General features: G+C 37.2%; 1 protein-coding gene across 5 annotated transcripts in view; it reads right to left on the bottom strand.

The window, feature by feature from the left end:
* The window catches only part of FANCD2 (FA complementation group D2), a 49,701-nt gene extending 31,102 nt beyond the window's left edge, over window positions 1-18,599 (bottom strand). For 3 of the 5 annotated variants that reach the window (XR_009597505.1, XM_012099503.4, XM_012099499.4), the window contains exons 1-17: window positions 18,550-18,599; window positions 17,145-17,235; window positions 15,436-15,576; window positions 14,814-14,881; window positions 14,542-14,645; window positions 14,071-14,131; window positions 12,460-12,512; window positions 10,574-10,652; window positions 9,394-9,518; window positions 8,280-8,367; window positions 7,640-7,744; window positions 7,023-7,123; window positions 6,522-6,630; window positions 6,294-6,329; window positions 3,708-3,851; window positions 2,102-2,236; window positions 545-676 (exon numbers count right to left, since the gene is read on the bottom strand). Coding sequence is in view for 4 of the 5 variants with exons in the window: in XM_012099503.4 (XP_011954893.2) it covers window positions 545-676; window positions 2,102-2,236; window positions 3,708-3,851; window positions 6,294-6,329; window positions 6,522-6,630; window positions 7,023-7,123; window positions 7,640-7,744; window positions 8,280-8,367; window positions 9,394-9,518; window positions 10,574-10,652; window positions 12,460-12,512; window positions 14,071-14,131; window positions 14,542-14,645; window positions 14,814-14,881; window positions 15,436-15,576; window positions 17,145-17,208 (1,545 nt within the window). In the remaining variant the exon portion in view is untranslated. Of the gene's footprint in view, window positions 1-544; window positions 677-2,101; window positions 2,237-3,707; window positions 3,852-6,293; window positions 6,330-6,521; window positions 6,631-7,022; window positions 7,124-7,639; window positions 7,745-8,279; window positions 8,368-9,393; window positions 9,519-10,573; window positions 10,653-12,459; window positions 12,513-14,070; window positions 14,132-14,541; window positions 14,646-14,813; window positions 14,882-15,435; window positions 15,577-17,144; window positions 17,236-18,141 lie in introns of all 5 variants that reach the window. The other 2 variants (XM_060402796.1, XM_042236557.2) reach the window with 1 other exon arrangement.
* Window positions 18,600-18,628: the final 29 nt, after the last annotated feature.

Genomic DNA, 18,628 nt, shown 5'->3' on the forward strand with positions numbered 1-18,628 from the left:
TCAAACACACCATGGACATAGGTGCCAGTTTGCTTCTGTTCAAACTATTCTCTGCCTAGATATACTTCCTTTATTCTTTCAAATCTCTTCTACAAATCTCTTCTACCTTTCAAGAATCACTCTAATATTATCTCTTGTTTGAAGATTTCTCCAGTTTTCCCAGGCCAAATTAATTATTTCTGCACTGGTGTATCTATAGCACTTTATTAGAGAATTTGTCATGTTGTATATACAGTGATGTACTTATATACCTTACTTTCTTATCATCAAAGGCAAAGACTACTTTTTATATCCTCAGCACCCAGCATAGAGCCTGGCACATCATTAGGTATAAAGAAGTATATGCTGAATTAATAAATATATAGACAGATGAGTTATTTTTCTATTATTTGCCCCATCACCCCACCTTCATCCCCTCCACTTCTACAAATTATAGTGCTCGGTATCTAGCATAAAAAATAAATTGCTAACAAGGTATCAGGTGTCTCAGATATATGTAAGAAAGAAAAATGATGGAATATGTGTCAATAGTAGGACTAGATACCTTCACAAAGACAGCATTCAGCCTCATAGCAGATGGGCTTACAACTACCAACTCGAGGAGGACATCCAATGCAGCATCAACTTCAACTTCATTTCCACTGCACACATGGGTCACTAGGGCACCAATCACTTCCTATGCAGAGAAAAGTCAACAGGACGGTGTGAAGCTAAAATATAGTACGGCCATCTAAAAGAGGTTTGTGCCCAAGGCCGTTCCAATCTCAACCTGGTTAAAATCCCAACCCACCTCATTCTATCACCTACTTCTATGAACTGGTTTCATTACTATTAGATTCAAGAGGTTTAGGATTATGTCTCTAACTACACTACCATCCATCTTGATTTACGCCCCATATTTTACTAGTGAGCACTATCTAAGCCCTCTAGATTTTGCTTCCTGGTATAATCTTTCTTTTTTCTCGTAAGTGTCAAATATTACCCATTAAATTGTAGTTGTACTTAATCTATTAAAATTTACTGAAAAGGTGGCACTCAAGAAGCTAAAGGTTTTAAAGTTGTTTTAAGTTAGACTTATTTTTTCAAGTAAACATAGGTCATGATGGTGTCTCTAAGACATTAAGATGGTTCTCTACAAATGTCTTAGATGTCACTCTTCCCTTCCTTTATACTGCTGTTTCACACCAAATTATAGTGCTCAGAATCTAGCATAAATAGATCTCAAATGCAGATCAATCTCAAATGCAGATCAATCTCAAACGCAGATTTATTTGAGATCTCAAATAAATCTCATAGATTCTCAAATGCAGTAGCTATCTGATGCCAGATGTCTATTACTCCACTTTAAATGTGTTTTTTTTCCTGTTTTAAATTTAAAAATTTTTTTATTATTCATTTTAAAATTCTCTTTTTTTGGCCACACCGTGGGATCTTAGTTTCTTGACCAGGGATCAAACCCGCTCCACTGGCATTAGAAGTACAAAGTCTTAACCACTGGACCACCAAAGAAATCTCAGTATTCATTTTTAAAAACTGCCCTTTCAAATGTGCTTTCCTGTTGGTAATAAAGGTATAACATAAATGACCAATACAAAACAAGACACTTTGGTCTTTGTTCTCCTAATCACTTTCCATAAGTACAGCTTTCCCTGTATGTGTGCTAATAAATGTGGTGTCTGGTATTCACGAAAACAGGGTTAGGCCCTCAGGCATTTCTCTCTTGTTTCTCATGACACCTTTTTCTAGAGAACAATTTCAGGATCAACTGGCAGTAGATTATTAGCAGGTAAGTTTAAAACTGCCATTCCTGTACTGTGAAAACTACATGATAACCCCAAGGCAAATATTTGTTTCAAGCAGACTGGAGCAAGACTGAGAGAATTTAAAGCTCAAGACACAGAGTTAGATCCTTGTGTCCAATCCCTTCATTTAGAGACTAGGACTAGAACTAAGTTTTCCCAACTCCCAGTTCAGAGTTCTTCCTTCTTCAATGCCTTTCAACCAATAAGAAACAAATACTGGATCACATGCAAGTCATTCAGGATGGCATTTCTTTTCTTTTCCCTGTCTCCTCCTTCCCAAGATAAATATTTCAACGTACCTGCTGGCAGTAAGTGTCAAAAAACATAAAAGAATATCTGTATAGAAGACTGCCAAACAAAATTATGCTCTGGTCTAGGGAGTTCAACAAACTCTGAGCCAGCGACAAAATGGATGGACAAAAATCCTTAAGAACCTTGAGGAGAGAGAAGTAGAGAAAAATGAAGCTGTGGGAGAGACTTCGTTATCACAGCACCTAGAGCTGCTATTGCTAACCCTTTTACAATGTCAGAATTCTCCCTAATTCTTAATTTAAGGAACTTTAATTTTTGTTTTACTCAGAATAATCCTTCATTCTGAGCTTCTCTTAGAATCAGTGAAATTCAATATATGGATAAGAATTGACCTTTAAACTCAAAGAAGTTAAGTCACAAGCCTAATAGCTTGTAATCTGCCCAGCTTGGGACAAGAACCCAAACTTCTAAATTCAAATTTCCTCACTTAATCTTATTGCCTCCCTGGGGATACAGTGGGCCTGTTCTTCCCTGGTTATGATTTTAAATCAGTCTATAACGTTCAATCTAATTAAACTGATTTCTTTTAAAGTACATCAAGAGGAGAACTGATTATGTCCTAACAAGAAGGCAGTAGGTGGACATGAATGGAACCAGAATAAATAACCAGTTATTAAGTTCAGTTTCTTTAAATGGGTATAATGCTTTACTGAGGAAGATGCAATAAAAAATTATATATGGTTTCTGCCCTCTGCAAAGTTATAGACCAAAACACACATCGGAGCACAAATAAGCACAGACAATACTGTAAGATAAAACAATACAAATTTTAAATCCATTCCTAAATAATAGTCTTAAGTCAACTACATATTATCCTTAATTCCTAAGCCAAGTCCCAAAACTCTGGTTCACCCAGTTTTCTAAGGTGTACACTGTTAATATCCTGAATATTCACCTGGAAAATACCATTTCTAGATTATAAAATTCCATATCAAATGGTTTATACTTCAACAAGAATGATCACCTAAGGGTCATATGCTGAATGGCTAAAATAGTGATAACTCAAAAGATATAAAATTATGTCTCTACTAGCATTCCTCTGATAATGTTATACTCAGGGGTTTTTAGAACCTACTTAAAACAGGATACAGAAGGCAAGTTTGTCAAAAGTTACAGATCACAGAGAGCTAGACAATTAAAATGATTAATAGAAAATTAAGATTCAAAAGTCTCAATGGACTTGAACAATGGGTTGAAACTAGTATGATAATTTCTAAGGGAGATGTGAAGTTCTCCATTTTAGGTCAAAAATAAAATCATAGAAGACCTGAATTACAATATTTCCTATAAAAGAGAACACAGGGCTTGAGTCAACGAATTGTTCAACGAATTGAGTTCAATGAACTGTTGAACCAATTTTGTGCTTCTTTTGCTAAAAAGATGAAAACTAATCTTAGTTTGATTTCATTAATATTTATAATGTCACAATCAAGGTGGTAATAATCCCACTATGTTCTGAAATATACTAAGCTCCCTGTAAAAGATTATTACCCAGCAAAGGTGGCGGTGTCATGATTTCCACACAGGGTAGGAAAGGTTAAAACAACCTCTGTAACTTTCAGACTAATGCTGCCCGATTTCTCTGACACTTACCAAGTAATGAATATAGAATGTACCCTGTAGCAGATCTTCTTCAAAGCAGCCTGATCGAATCTTATTTCTTAGCACCCTCTCAATGTACTTCTTTGTCTGAGTGTTGGTGCTATAGATGATGAGAAGCATTGCCAGGTCAAAAATCTGTTGTCAATAAATATGCACCAATAGGAAAACAGTTTACTAAATCAGTACATTTACTATAACAAAACAGCAGCTCTCAACTTTTTCCATTAAGACAAACACTACTCATTTGCTCAACATAATCCCATGGGAATACCTACAGTTTCATAAAACCTAGAAGATTTTTCAGAGAAATGAAGTGTCGCAACTATTAACCACTGGTATCCTTTAAGAAAATATTGAAGGGCTTCCCTGGTGGCTTAGTAGTAAAGAATCTGCCTGCCAATGCAAAAGACACAGGTTCAATTCCTGATGAGGGAAGATCTCATATGCCACAGAGCAACTAAACCTATGTGCCGCAACTACTTAGCCTGTGCTTTAGGGTCCTAGAGCCATGACTACTGAACCCCAAAAGCCCAAGAGTCCATGCTCTGCAACAAGAGAAACCACTGCAATGAGAAGCTTGAGCAGGGCAACTAGAGTAGCCTCCACTCGCTGCAACTAGAGAAAAGCACATGGAGCAATGAAAAGCCAGTACAGCCAAAAACAAATAAATAAACAAAATTATTTTAAAAATACTGGAATACAAGTAGTACCATTACAGAAACAACTTTGAATAGCTTCACATTTATTAAAGAAAAAAATCACTTGCCAAATTCAGTATATATTTTCATTATTATTAGGAAAATTACTTCGTGAAAAGTTAGAGACTGAAAATGTCTGTCAATCTGAACATGGTTATATAAATTATGATGGTCATTTTCAACATATTATATGGCCATTAAAAATGAGATACACTATATTTTTTGACAGGGACATTCACAATATATTGTGAAGCGAAAGAAAAGCAATCTGCAATAATCACAATAAGATTTCATTTTTATAAAAATAATATACAAGTGCAAATATACGTAATATAAGAGTGAGCATGCTTGTGCTTGCACACACACATATACAACTCGCATGTGAATAAGAAAAATCTAGAAGAACAATAATCCAGAAGAGTGGCACAGAGATTGGAGGTAAACTTTATTTTATAGATATTTAGATACTTGTGATGTTTTTCCCTCCCCAATTAGCTTGTATCACCTATGTTTAATTTTAAAAAAAAGGAGAGGGAGAGAGTTTAAAAAGCCAAGCAGGACGAAAAAGAAAAGAACAAACTACCTGGAACTTGTACAACTCAATAGCAAAAATACAATCCAATTAAAAGATGGTCAGAGAATCTGAACAGTCATTTTTCCAAAGACCTACAGACAGCCAATGAACATGAAAAGATGAAAATCATCAGGGAAAGGTAAATCAAAACCACAATGAAGTATCACTTCACATCTGTTAAAATGGCTATAATCAAAAGGACAAAGAGTAACAAATGTTAGACAAAAATAACAAAGGAGGGACAGCAAAGAGAACCCTGTGCACTGTTGGTAGGAATATAAATTGATACAACCACTATGGAGAACAGTGTGGAGGGGCCTCAAAAAAATAAAAATAGAACTACTATAGATCCAGCAGTCCCACTTCTGATCATGCATTCGAAGAAAACAAACACTAATTTGCAAAGATATCTGTACCTCCATGTTCATTAGAGCAATATTTACAATAACTGAGACATGGAAACAACTCAAGAGTCCACTGATGGAATGGATAAAGAAAATGTGATACACAGAGAGAGAGACTATTATTCAGCTACCAAAGAGAATGAAATCTTGCTATTTGCAACAACATGGATGATCCCTGAGGGTATCATTCTGAAATACATCAGACAGACAAAGACAAATACTGTATGATCTCAATTATATGTGGAATCTAAAAAATAAAACAAAAATGAATTTATAAATACAGAGACTAGATTGGTGGTTGCCAGAGGTGATGGAGGGAATTGGTAAAAAGAGTAAAGGTACAAATTTCAGTTATAAAATAAATAAGTCACAGGGATGTAACGTACAGCATGGTGAATATAGTTAATGATACAGTACCGCACATCTGAAAGCTGCTAACAGAGTAGATCTTGCAAGTTCTTACCACAAGTAAAAAAACTTGTACTAGCAGTTTACAGTGATGGACATTAACGACTGCTGTAATGATCATTTTGCAAATGACTTATACAAATAACAAATCCTTGCACTGTATGTCTAATATCAATTTATCAATTTTATCTCAATTAACAGTAACATATATTGTTAGATGCTCTAATTAATAAAAACAAAAAAAGGCAAATTACTTGGGACATCCTTTCACTGATGGCCCAACTCAGACACCAAAATTAGGATAGATTATAGCAGAAAATACAGCTATTAAAAGCCATCCTTTCCGATTATCTTCCTCAAGCAGTTAATGTTTACTAGAGCAGCTACAAAAGGATGACTGGAAGATGCCAGACCAAATAGCAGGGAGGAAAGCCAGGCAATGTCACTAATTTTACATCTATAATATTTAAAATTCATAGAAGATTAACATTACCTTGTGTTCACCCTCCGAGGGGGTCCTTTCAATTGCCTGGAAAAACAAGGGTCACAAAAATATTACAACACATAAGAACACGTTTGAACCAATCTGCTCATCTGGCAAACCATCATCTATTATTTCTACTTGATTGACTTTCAAGACTTTTATTTCAACTACCTTTACTTACATATCCATGACTGATTGCCAGCCATTTCTTCCTCAATGTTGAAAGATCTCACTCACCTTAATCCAGGCTTCTGAAATGATTTTCTCGTATCTAATAGCTGACTTTATTACATCGAAGAGAAGAGTAACACAGTCTTGACCGCTATTTTCTTGATTTCCTGAAAAACTACAAGTAGCAGAGGGAAAGGAAATCCTTCTTACCAGAGAAGGACCTCTAAGATCTGGATTCCTGCTTACTAGGCATGTGCCTTAAAACCAGTCACAACTTCATGTGTAAAATGGCTAATAAAAATTTACTGCAGTCTATCAGGGATTGATGTGAAGAGCAAAGGGAATACACACACACACACACACACACACACACACACACATTCAGTCATGTACATATACATACCTATAAATATTATTCGAAAAATAATAGTAGTGCATTATTGTGATATTACTACATAATTTGTAGTTGTAAATATTAAGATCTTCTCTCCTGGCTCCACAATAAATGTCAGAAAACTTTCCTTGCTCATGTGAGAAAAAGGGTGGTAACTGTCCATGAGTTTATACCTTGTTTGTCCTTTATTTCTCAACCTGCTTAGAGAAACCTGGAACTGTGAAGGCAAAATACAGTGCTGCAGATCCAACTTCTCTCGAAGCTCAGAAATTACCTACAGCAAATAAATGGGTTAGCTGTGTGTTCTGATCATTCATAGCAGCTAGGCACAATCTATTTTTCCAACAGAAGAACCATAACATTCTCCTCAAAGACTAAGGAAGAATCATTAAATTAAACGAATTATTAAACAAGGCAGTTTGAAAAAGACTGAAAGTTTGAAAAGATGAAAATAACTAATGTGACTACAGTACATCATGCTCCTTAAAATTCCAGAATTCCTTGAGGCATTACACTGAAATAGCAAATATAACCTAAAGCAGCTAATACAGAACAATAAGTCTGACTAGTAGATCCATTCTCTCCCCTGAATACTATCTGGACTAACTAGCATTATCAATTAGTTTCAGGACAGAGAAGAGCAATCAGAACCTTTTAAACAATTTATCTTGATATATCTTCCTCTAGGTTAGGCTTCTTTTCACTGCTGAGTTTCACAAGAGCACCACAGCTATTCTCTGTACTGTCCAGGATCTAATACCCTAGTGTTTGTTGGGAAACAGTAGAGTACCTCAAGCGCATCTGTGGGGGTTATGGAATGAAGAATGAATTTGATGATCACAGGTAAGTCATCCAAACTGACAGATGACAGCTTACCCATCACTAACTGGCGGACCTAAACACAAAAAACACAAGATTTTACATATTTTCATGTTAACATCTCAATCTAGTAACGACTCATTAGGTAAAACTAGAAACATTCTCTCACTCAGCTTCTCACTTGCACTTTCAGAAGAAAAACACATTTTACTTTTTTCCAAATTACAAGATCTCAATAGTTAATGCTACAGCTTCTTCAAAAACAGAGAGGTGATAAATATGAAAGATATATTATCTTACATTTTGGAGCCTGAATTTTCCACTGGTTACAGAAAGCCATGAAAATTTGTTATTCCTATGGCAGCAGTTTGTAAATATGCAGGCAACACAGAAAATTTCCACTAAAACTTACGGCTTAAAAACAAACAGCTCATCTATCACAGTATAGCATATAAAATTCATCAAAAAAAAAAAAAGAGTAGGTGTCATTCAGCACTGTTTCAAAATGAAATTTTCATTATATACAATTGGTCCAGGGCAATGAATGACTGACATCGGTTCTGGGAGGCGAGAAGACTAGTTCTGTTTCTGGAGAGCAGAGTCCTCCATACCTTAGTCAGGAGCTTTGACTCAAGTTGGAGGCTAGAAAGGACATCCAAGATTGGGACGGTGAGCAGAGTATTCTCTGTTAGGAGGTCGCTGTGAACAGTGGAAAAGAAATTATGTAACTTTTAACAGAACTGAGCAAGTAATGACTTGGGAAAATCATCCAAGGTATGGAAAGAGAGGATATACTTAGCTCCCATTAAATTATATTTGTAGTATGTTTCATTAAAATTCTCTTGTGTAAAAAAAAAAATAAATGCACATTTTGAAAAATTCAAACAACAACAAGAAACCCTATCTTATCATCCCCACTACTCAGAGGAAACCACTGTTGAGTTTGGTCCATATCCTTCCTCAGAAAAGGAAAAAGAAAAGCCACAATTACAATGAAGTGGGATAAATATGATACCTATATGTGCAGGGTGCTACAGTAGCATAGAGAAGGACAGCAATGGATTCTAAGAGAAAGTGAGACAAAAGGACAGGCAGGCGAAGTGACGGGTATAGGGCTATACACAGAAGGAGCAGTCTGCCCAAAAGTACAAAGGCAAGAAATCTCTAGGCCTTTTCAGAGATAGCTTTACAGATAACTACAGAAAAGGAGGTATTACAAATTGAAGTTTTTAATTACTTCTAGGATAAATACACAGTTGCATTACCCCTTCTTCGTTACTGCTCTATCAATTAGAATTTTTCACATAAATGTTAGAGAGCAATGGATCTGACACAACAATGTGCATTAGAATGAGTCATTTAGGGAACCAAAGAACATTGATGTTTAATAGGTTCCACAAACCATCTGGATGTGAAGTCATGTCTGAGGACACCCGTGGGTAGAGGAAATGCTGACAAAACAAAAAAATGCTAATAAACAAAGGAAAGTTTACGTCTCCACAGATCAAATTTATATATCTAATCCTAAACCAGACTTCATATTCACAACATAGATCTACCTAAATATATATTCATTATTAGAAAAACAAGTCACATTCAATATCCCAGTAAGACAAGTATCGTTCTCTTTTATACAGAAACCCAGTATTATTACTCTTTTTATACTGTAGCAATAGGCTCCCAGAGTGAAGGCTTGCTCAAAATGGCAACAAGGTGCTTACCCACCTGAGCTCTTTCCCCACATCAGCATGCTGGGAATCCCCTAGGATCTCAGGTAGGCTGATGACAAAGTCATGCTGTAGGCACAGCGGAGCAACACTGATCAGCTGCATGATCTTGGTGGTAAGATCCTGCAGTGGAGAACACTATTATAAGAATTGTAACACAGTATCCAGAATAGAGAAAGACTTCTTACTCCCAAAATATAGAGCTGGAATTCTTTTGTGTACAACATGACAACTACACATACATCCAAGCTCAAAATCTAAAATCAGAAGTAAATCACCTAGAGATTTTTCACAAATGAGATGGTATCTATATTAAAAAAAAAAAAAGGAGGCTGGATGGTATATTATCTAATCTCTTTATTTCACTAAATATTTACATCTCTATTTCCTTTTTTAAAAGGTAGGGATCTGTTGCTCAAGGATACTCAATTAATAAGTGCCAGACCCAAAATTCCAGCCCAGATGAGACTACAAAACTCATGTTCTTCCAAATAAAGATTTAGCCTTTGAATGTGACGAAACTTAGTAGAATGATTTTAAGAACTCTGAAGAATAAGCACAAGGCTCAAAACAGATTCATCTTTACCAAGGTACTTAATAACAAAACTCCCAAAGAAATTTTCCTCAATATGTAATTAAATCAACACATCTGCAGTGAAATAAGATGGTTTCAGATCTTACTTTTTTTGAGAAATAAAACATAATAATCTCTGTATTTTGAGAAATTTGTGACTTCCTTCCAAATAATTCATTTAATAAATCACATCCAGTCATCATAGTTATGGGCTTCCCTGGTGGCTAAGCTGGTGAAGAATCCACCTGCAATGCAGGAGACCTGGGTTCAATCCCTGGGTTGGGAAGATCCCTTGGAGAAAGGAAAGGCTATCCACTCCAGTATTCTGACCTGGAGAATTCCATGGACTATCCATGGGGTTGCAAAGAGTCAGACAAGACTCTTCACTTCCATCACAGTGAGATATATTTCTGTTTTTTGAAGACATTTAAAGGATGAAATAACCATGATTTTCAAACTACGAAAGCTAAAAAAGCTAATGGATAGAAAAATATGAATTTCCTGTCCAGAAAGGCAAAAAACCCTGCAAATTCCGAAGGTTTGGTGTTAAGTGTAGAAAACACTCTCTCTAAAGACAAGGGACCAAAAAAGTACACAAGCCTACCTTACTATCCACAACTCGGTCCAGCCACTTCAGCTGATTGATGATGAGTCGAGGCATGCTGATTCCATCACTGTTCACTCTGAAACGTTAGGGTGGATGAAAAATCAGGAACAGAGCCTGTCTGCACAGCAGCAAACATTAATACTGCATATAACATCTCAGCCATTCAATTAACATTTACTAAACTTAACCACGGGTTGCACGCTGTGCTAGACACACAGATGATACAAAAAATACATAAGACATATGCATATATGTTGAGAAAGATGTCTGGAAGAAGATGCACTGAACTGTTAGTGAGTACGTCTGGGGAGGGTTCAGAGGGGAAGAAAGGTCTGGAGAGTATCTCTTAAAATACATAAACAATTTTTTAAGTAAAGATTATTAATAAATTGGGTAAGAGAAATTATTTTAAAAAGGTAAAAACTAATTACCTAGATGTGATAAATACTAAAACAGCAGAATATTTTTTTACTGGAATAGAAACCTAGGTCAGATGAGATTATGTCTGTGAAAGTATTAAAAACCATCCATATATGAATGAAAAAAAGTTGACTCAGTAATCTTTCCCCTAAGATGACAGTCTTTGCCTTCTTCCCAGCCTCCTATGTCTAAGTTTTGGATTACCTCCAGCTCCTCTTCTTGACAACACTTTCAATCTTTGTTTATAATAGTCAAGTTTAACTACTAAGAAAGACTAGCCAGGACACAAATCATCTAGTGCAGTCCATTCAGGCAAAGCATGAATTTTTAAAGATAAACCTTCAAGTTTACTATTATTACATATAAGACACTGAAAAAGCACATTTTAAAAAGAAGAAAATAAAAATGACCCGAATCCTCTCAGCCAGAGATGTCCATCACTGACATACATATGTCTATGTAAATGTATATGTATGATTTTTTGTTAACAAAATATTGAATGAACTGTAAATATGACTTGCAACCTGAATTTTTTTAATTAAATGGTATTATATAATCCTTTTTACAATTTTTAATATCTACACGATATTCCTATATTAATTTACTTAACCAATCCCTTTTACTTAAAAATCTGTTTACAATTTTTATTTTAAACAGCAATAATATTCATTACTGTTTTCATTCAGAGCTATTACATTTGGATAAATTAGGAGGTACAGCTGAATATAAAGCAAAATCTAAGGTTTTGATACACACAACCTCCTGATCTTCAGAGTGATTACACTGCTTTTTATGTGTTTACCAGTGATGTATGAACTGGCTTGTTAATTATACTCAACAAGGGAGATCATTTGAGAGTAAAAAAAACCATATTATTTAAAATTGTTGTCTTTGATTATTAATGAACTTGAGCATTAAAAAAACATTTAATGCTCTTATATTTCTTCTCTGTGAATTATCTATTCATGATCTTTATCTACTTTTCTATTAGGCTGCTCTTTTTTCCTAACTTATTTTTTTTAATGAAACAAACAAACAGTGTTTGTTTTTCTTTTTTGGCCATGTCACATGGCTTGCAGGATATTAGTTCCCATACAGGGATCAAACCTGGGCCCCTGATAGTGAAAGCCTGGAATCTTAACCATTAACGTACATTGCTAAAAAATGGCAGCACACATACAGTATAAAACTGAAAAGGTAAAGAATAGTATTCAGACAATATCTGACTCCAGCCAACTAGCTCCCCTCCTTGGAAACAATCACTACCACCAGTTTATCATGCATTCTTCTAGGAATACATAAGACATGCTACTAAAATTTCAAAAAAGTCACCACAGTTAAACTTGAGTAGTTAATTAAAAATCTGGAGTCATGATAAATATGATCTTCAGAGGTACCAAAGATGTTTCAGAGCAATCTTTTCAGAGAAACATAAGTACACTAGGATATATAACTTCACTTACTTTTCAAAAAGAAATTCTGGCAACTTTTCAAATAAGACTTTGATAATGGCAGGCTAAAAGAGAAGACATAGGGAGTTAGGAGATGGTCTCGAAATGTACAAAAGAAATGTACAATTAGTGGTAATTCTCTCCATCAAGATTCTTGGAGGCAAAAACCTGCTATAATTGAAATGTTCATTTTTAAGAATGTCCACATGAATGCTGCCTATATTTTGAACAGAACTTGTTGGAATACAAAAATCTGTCAGTAATCCACCCTCTGAAAAATTGCAAAATGACTATCAAGGCAATACTAAAATGATCAGATAATCAATAATATGATTAATTATAATGACAACTGTTAACCCATGACATGCAAATTTTAACAGATTATCAAACAGTTTGCAAGAAAGAAGATTTCTCTTCAGGGGAACAAGAGAGCTTTTACAGACTTAAGTAAACTAAATGATATTCAAGATTTCCAATGAAAAGGAAAAGAAAATGCTAAGATTAACAGTGGGGAGAGACTGTCTACTAAATAGAGAGACAGAGAGGAGGAAAATGGCAAAATCTAGTTAATAAGCAAATACAAAGCTAAATGGGAAATGATGCAGATGTGAATATAGCAGAGACATACGTGGTATACAGAGCACACAGCATGAAGCTTTACAAAACAGGAAGCAGAGCCTGACCGGACAAACAAGACTTCAGGATATAATAGGCTGATCAGCTCAGTCCAAACCATCAATATTGCTCTCCAGATTCATCTCAGCAACAGGGCTGTGGGAAACTGCTATAAACTCAGATGCTCCTATTACCCCTGCTCTACCCTGTGCTCCGAACTAAAAAGCCTCTTAATGAAAGTGAAAGTGGAGAGTAAAAAAGTTGGCTTAAAGCTCAACATTCAGAAAACGAAGATCATGGCATCTGGTCCCATCACTTCATGGGAAATAGATGGGGAAACAATGGAAACAGTGTCAGACTTTTATTTTGGGGGCTCCAAAATCACTGCAGTTGGTGATTGCAGCCATGAAATTAAAAGACGCTTACTCCTTGGAAGAAAAGTTATGACCAACCTAGATAGCATATTGAAAAGCAGAGACAGTACTTTGCCGACTAAGGTCCATCTAATCAAGGCTATGGTTTTTCCTGTGGTCATGTATGGATGTGAGAGTTGGACTGTGAAGAAGGCTGAGCGCCGAAGAATCGATGCTTTTGAACTGTGGTGTCGGAGAAGACTCTTGAGAGTCCCTTGGACTGCAAGGAGAACCAACCAGTCCATTCTGAAGGAGATCAGCCCTGGGATTTCTTTGGAAGGAATGATGCTGAAGCTGAAACTCCAGTACTTTGGATACCTCATGCGAAGAGTTGACTCATTGGAAAAGACTCTGATGCTGGGAGGGATTGGGGGCAGGAGGAGAAGGGGACGACAGAGGATGAGATGGCTGGATGGCATCACTGATTTGATGGACTGAGTCTGAGTGAACTCTGGGAGTTGGTGATGGACAGGGAGGCCTGGTATGCTGCGATTCATGGGCTTGCAAAGAGTCGGACACGACTGAGCGACTGAACTGAACTGATACACCACAAATCACATCCATGAGATGTTCACACAAAATGGCACAGCCTCACCTGTAATATGTCAATCCCCAGAAGCAATTTAATGAGGCTCTTACAGTAAGATGTGCCCGTGCTGTTAAAAAAAGAGAGAAAGAAATTTGTTTCCTGTTTTGTGTTACTTTTTTTTTTATCCTTTGTCCATAAAATTGGTTAAATATGTAATTTTTTAGGAGAAACTATCCTTTAGAGAAGAAATACAGCACATGAGAAGACAGCTCTTAAGTCACAGAGCGGTAAAGAGTTGAAATTGTAACCACAGAGGTGAGATACATTTTGGATTCTTAGTATCTTAGTTACTTAAAAAACATTTTGGATTCCTAGTATCCTGAACTTAATAATTTAAAGGTTAGGCTAAAACTCTGAGAAAAAGAGAGCTATATATCAGAAGCAAAATTCCAAAAACACCTGCATTGGCTCCAACTTCCCCACACCCCCAATCCAACTCATGTAAACTTTCAGCAACTCGATGACTCGTCTCCACACCTGGTTTCCTCATCCTGCAGACGCTCACAAGACAAAAGGCAGCTCCTGAAACTGTCCTGGTTCTCAATGTAAGACTCCAGGCCGCTAACAAACTCTTCTATTATCTTAGAACATTCAAAACAAACAAGAGTAAAAATTTTAGTTTAACATTTGCTGTAGGTTAAATAAAATCATTCTAGCACATTCAACTTTATGCCAGTCACTTTAAATTCCCAATTGAAGAGTACTGCTGGCAAAAAAAACCCCCACAGTACCAGGGAGAAAATACATACTGTGGGATAAGAAGGATGTTTCCTCAGAGTCTGAAAGAGCTTCTTTTGGAAAACGATTTGATCCACAGCTATGAGAAAAGAAGACTAGTTGGTCCCCAGTGTCTTGAACACTTCTGACTATAATCTCCCTTTCCTAAGACCTAGGTTCCTGTCTGATGAAGCCAATAAAGGTATTCCCAACCTAATAAACCCACAGCAGAACAGAATTACCATTAGTAAAGGCTAGCTACTAAGTATTTTAAAAAGATGCCATACCCTTAACTGAATGGGATAATCTGTGCTCCCAAAGTAGGGCTTTATATGGCTTTATTTAGAAATTTTCCCATAATTTAATTAATTAATTTCCCATGAAATTAATTCTGACCCAGATAAATACTCTGGCTATTTATTTTTTCACAAGAAAACAAAGTAATACTACATATAACATTCTTTCTTTAAAAAAAGGAAGAATCAGACATACTTTACTCAACATGCACTAACTAAAATGTAATTTCAGTTTCATCTTTGTCTCCAGACAGATGGTGCTCCCATTTCTAATCTTCACTGCCTCTCTAGAAAATCCATTATTCAGTTCTGAGCCCTTTCACTATACCCAGAGAAAAGATTTTCATTAAAATATTACCTAGTTGGTTCTGACTTTCTCCTGTTTTAAGAGTAATTCCTGATGCCTTAAGAAACTTTACAAAGACATTGTCATTTTCTTCAACTTCATTGTGAACATGAGATTTCTTTGTTTTTTTGGAAAGTGGCTGCTTCCTGGCTTCTGAAAATTGAAAAAAAAATTCAAGAATGCGACAAAGGGTAGAGAAAAGCTTAAAATGTAAACCCTAGAACAATAACCCTAGGATAGTTGATGGGTTCCTGAGAGACTATACTGGAACTGATGCTGCAGTGAAATTTTCTCTCTAACAAGGGTCAGCAATAATGGCTTGCAAACAAACAAAACAATTAACAAACAGAATTATTTTCACCTATTGAGTTTTCTTTTGAAGAATTCAAAATATGCCACCTCTAACAAGAATAACCACAGAAATGTTTCCCACCCAAATTCTAAAGCAGCCAGGGTCTCTCACATACTCTACAAATCACTGCATTAGAATCACTGAGAAGCTTATTGGAAGCATATTCTTAGGTCACATCCCAGACGTACAGAATCAAAATTTCAAGGCTGGAGCCTGGGAATCTAAATTTTTAATAATTTATATTCTGCAGGTAATAATCCTTACTCACACCGAAGGTTGAGAACCAATGATTAGGATGCAGAGGTAGAAGAATGTGACAGATTCTCCTACGTCATATATTTGAGTACAAAGTCCAGACTGATTTCATCCCAAGACTTTCAATCCATGAGAAGTGATTTAAAAAATAAGCAAACATAAACAAAAAGGTTCAGTATGATTATCTACTCTTCTCCCTTAATGAAGCAATGTTAGAATTGCCTTAATAGAAGACTATCAGCCATAGTCTTCTCATAGACAAGAGTCTATCCTCTTTCTTTGCCTCTGGTGTGTTTGCTTTGATATGATGTTATTCCTTTCTATATCATCATCACAGCATTTATCGAGATCATAAATTTTTTTAAGGGAGGAAAGATGACCATTAGATTTTTAAAGGGTTCCCTGGTGGCTCAGATGATAAAGAAGCTGCCTGCAACACAGGAGACCCAGGTTCAATTCCTGGGTCAGGAAGATCCCCTGGAGAAGGGAATGGCTACCCACTCCAGTATTCTTGCCTGGAGAACTCCATGGACAGAGGAGCCTGGTGGGCTACAGTCCATGAGGGTCCCGCTGAGTCGGACAAGACTGAGCGACTAACACAACAACAATAGGATGTTTGGGGCTTCCCTGGTGGCTGAGTTGGTAAAGAATTCGCCTGCAATGCGGGAGACCTGGGTTCAATCCCTGAGTTGGGAAGATACCCTGAAGGAGGGCGTGACAACACATTACAGTATTCTTGCCTGGAGAATCCCCAAGGACAGAGGAGCCTGGTGGGTGGCAGTCCATGGGGTTGCAAAAAGTCGGACACAATTGACGACTAAGCACAGACTATGTAGTTATCTTTGTGTCCCAGCACCTAAAGGACGTATGATAGATAAGTTCTTAGGAATGTAGATTTCTCTTATGTGGAGACTGAAACTCTCAGACTATGGGCATGCCCAAAGTCATACATGCAATTACAGGTAGAAATTCCATATATCCTGACACTGGACTCTGTGTATCCTATCTACTAAGCCTTGATGACTCCAACACTTGAAAGGAGGAACTTTATATCCCTTTTAGTGCCTCACACATTTACTACAAAAAATAAAGCAACAAATGATTAGACACCTACCAGAGGCATCTTCTGCTAGGCTCTCTTTATCCTCTGACAGTGACAGTTTCCTTTTGGAAATCATTCTGACCAGTCTTCTTCAGTTAAATTACTTTGCAGAACAAATCAGAGAACATAAGTTACTCGGTAGAAGCTAGATACATTCTGAGAAGTTAAAAATATTAGCTCAAAGAAAACAATTAATGTTCTATCCAAAACCAAAGACTACAAAATGCTATCTAAAGCCAGATCTTGAGAAAATTTCAACTCCTCTTTCTGGTCAGTACTTGCTTACTTGCATGACTTGTTTACCTAGTTGCTTCTTTAGCCAGATCACTTCTTTCTTGCTGAAGAATAAAAGCCATATTTCTCTGATATTGAAGATTCTTCACCATTTAGCCCCAATCTACTACTCCTTTAACTCATTAATCCAAAACTCCAATGTTGGGGACTGGGCTAGGTGTGGGGGTTACATCTGTGAACCAAAAATGATTCCTGCTCCAACTGAAATGCTGTTATCTGCCTGGAAATTACTCCTTCTCCTTACAGTCTCAATCAAATGTCTTCTTCCCTGAAAACTGGACTCCTGTCCCCAAAGGAGATTACTCCTCCAGCTTTCCTGCTCCAGAGTATATATAAGAAACCTTAGGACACACTAGACTGAGGGGCTCCTTGAGAGCAGGAATCCAGTGTTGTTTATCTCAGGTATCCCTAGGGCCCAGCATGGTACCTAGCATTAAAAAAAAAAATTCTGAGAATATTCGATAAATGCCTGGAAAATTCCATGAACAGAGGAGCCCAGCGGGCCCCAGTCCATGCAGTTGCAGAGTGGGGCATGACTGACCCACTGAGCGCGCACACACACACACACCCCCACCCCCCCACTCCCCCCCTATTATTCTCACATTCAGTGTCAGAGCTGGGATTCCAATTTAGCAATCCGGCTGAGGCTCTCTCTGCCTCTTTAACTACCACTCATAATATTGGCTTCCAACAATATTTACCGTTTACTACTTACCAAACGTCATGCTAAGCATTTTTTTTACCCTTTGCCTCGTTTACTATTTATAAGCATTATCAACCATCCTACAGAAGGAAAAACTAAGGCCTCTGGACTTCAGGGAACATGCCCTTAACACGTGCTAACCCGTCCAGCAGCCTCAAACCCGGGGAAACCCGGAGGGCTGCCTGGACTAGGCCCTCCGGGGAGGGGCGGGGGGCGAGGATGGGAGTCAAGTCTCTCCTCACTTCGTCTTTTTAACGACGCAGGAAGGTAACTGTAGGTATTATCCTGAGACTAGACAATTAAAGAAGCTGAGGTTGAGGGCACGGAGGCTCAGAGGGAAAGGCCAGGCTCTGCTGGGACCGAGAAACAAGGCCGTAAGGTCGCGAGGTCTCCAGAGACGACGACCGCTGCCCCACTCACCAGCGGAGAAGGCGTCGCCGGTCCTCCTCTTCGAGTTTCCCGCCTGGTACGACGCCACGCTGACGCCACTGTAGCGCGC

This window comes from Ovis aries, chromosome 19, assembly GCF_016772045.2.
Source record: "Ovis aries strain OAR_USU_Benz2616 breed Rambouillet chromosome 19, ARS-UI_Ramb_v3.0, whole genome shotgun sequence".
NCBI classification, from domain to species: Eukaryota; Metazoa; Chordata; class Mammalia; order Artiodactyla; family Bovidae; genus Ovis; species Ovis aries.